This window comes from Perkinsus marinus, assembly GCF_000006405.1.
Source record: "Perkinsus marinus ATCC 50983 genomic scaffold scf_1104296929412, whole genome shotgun sequence".
Lineage (NCBI taxonomy): Eukaryota > Perkinsozoa > Perkinsida > Perkinsidae > Perkinsus > Perkinsus marinus.
In genome coordinates, this window is record NW_003216451.1 from 12,644 (window position 1) to 14,382 (window position 1,739).

Here is a 1,739-nt window from a genome sequence, read left to right on the forward strand (position 1 = left end):
CATGCTCTCTGATGATCTCAACGGCATGGTGGCGACCAGATTGCCACGCTCCATCGACCGTTCCAAAAGCATTGATACTCGTGTACTCACCAGCAAGTCTGAGAGCTCCCTTGAATGTTCCCAAAGGCCTATCCAGACTATGCTGATCTTCTGAAAAACCGGGTAGTATCTTGCAGAAGGCAGTTTGAATGAGATTGTCGGTGATCAAATGCTTGGCCAGAGGCTCCGGGACAGTAGTGCAGCCTTTGAATAGACTTGTCAGTGCCACTTTAACGAATGCATGCCAGCCTTGGGGACTTCGAGACGTTGCCGAGGAGATACATGCGACCAATACTGCCTTGAACTGATATGCTCGCGGATAATACTTCGTAATATTGACGAACCGTAAGCAACTCATACTCGCAATCTTGAGGACTTCAAGGTCGTCCCAGCCTTGACACTCTGGTGACTTCCACTCCTCAGGAAACGGAGTCGGCTCTCCTTGGTCCCATGGTGCGATCTTGAAGGTGTAGATAAGACGTTCGTCGAAGCCGGCCCAGAGTTTCGACAACGATGCCCTCAGACGAGTGAGCTCCTCCTCGGGAATTCCCGATATTTGAAGGGCAGTAGCACCCATTGGTGAGGGAAGGACAGACACTGGATCAGCCCTTTGAACGATCGGTAGAGGTAAACAAATGATGACATTCTTACACAGAACAAACCTCACGTTGGAACCAAGACCGGGTAGGGTAAACCACACAACAGAGGTCCAATCATTGACACCGTGAGGGCCATCGATCTTCCTTACTCGAGCGCCGCAGATGACCTCGAGTCGAGACTGGTGGGTTTTCACCATGTTCACCACCTCTGACATCATAACGCCCCAACCGATTTGACGGCCATCATGGATGAATCCACCGTACCCGCGGGGTCGACCTTTTCCCTTCTTGTCATCCTTCGCAAATTGAGCCCAATCTCGAAGTGTACAGGCCAGGTCCTCGGGAACGCCATCACCGAGCTGCTGCTCCTTCTTCTCGTCCAAACCTTTTACGATCCACGTCGCCAGCTGTCCATGGTCAACTTGCCGCAAGGCGGACACAACCGTGAGGACGTCTCTAAATGCAAACTCGAGAGCCTTGGGGCTGCTGCTGCTGCTGCCGGCTTCCTCTTTCGCAGCACTTCTCATATTCATGATTATCTTACGAGTGAGATACTCTGATTCAGTCATGGCACGGGACAAGTCTGGAGCCCCTGTATGCGTGAACTCCGCAGAACGCATGTAGTCGAGAACCGCCTCAGCTTCAGAGGTCTTTGACGCTCCATCACTCGTCTTCTCGGTGACAAAAATTAAGAATTGATTTTCCTTCACGATACCGTCCCGAACCATTGACATGTAATGAGACCGAAATCGATCGTATAGGGGGGAGGAAGGCGTCATCTTGGCATGGGAGTAGAAAGGAACCGACCACGCACGCTTGATGGAATGCGAAACAAGCGTCGACCATATCCCGACTAACGGGAGAGGTGCCAAAGAAGAAACCGGTATCGCCAGCCGTGAGGTTCTCCCAGCGGAACTTCTTATCACATTTGATCTTGAGGCTATTGTGCAACAAATTAGTAAGTTCAGAATCTTCGGGAGATGAAGTAGCGAACCAAGCACAGGTGTTCACCGTGTTGATATTCTGAGGGAAATAATTCAATGTGTAATACAGTCGCCAGGATTCGAACCCGCGCGGGTCTTACATCAATCGGAACGCTAC

General features: G+C 51.1%; 1 protein-coding gene across 1 annotated transcript in view; it reads right to left on the reverse strand.

The window, feature by feature from the left end:
• Pmar_PMAR009667 (hypothetical protein) overlaps positions 1-1,366 on the reverse strand; it is a gene marked incomplete at both ends in the record, with an annotated part of 1,536 nt that extends 170 nt beyond the window's left edge. Inside the window, one exon of the mRNA XM_002787404.1 lies at positions 91-1,366. Within this exon, the coding sequence (XP_002787450.1) occupies positions 91-1,366 (1,276 nt within the window). The remainder of the gene's footprint in view (positions 1-90) is intronic.
• Positions 1,367-1,739: the final 373 nt, after the last annotated feature.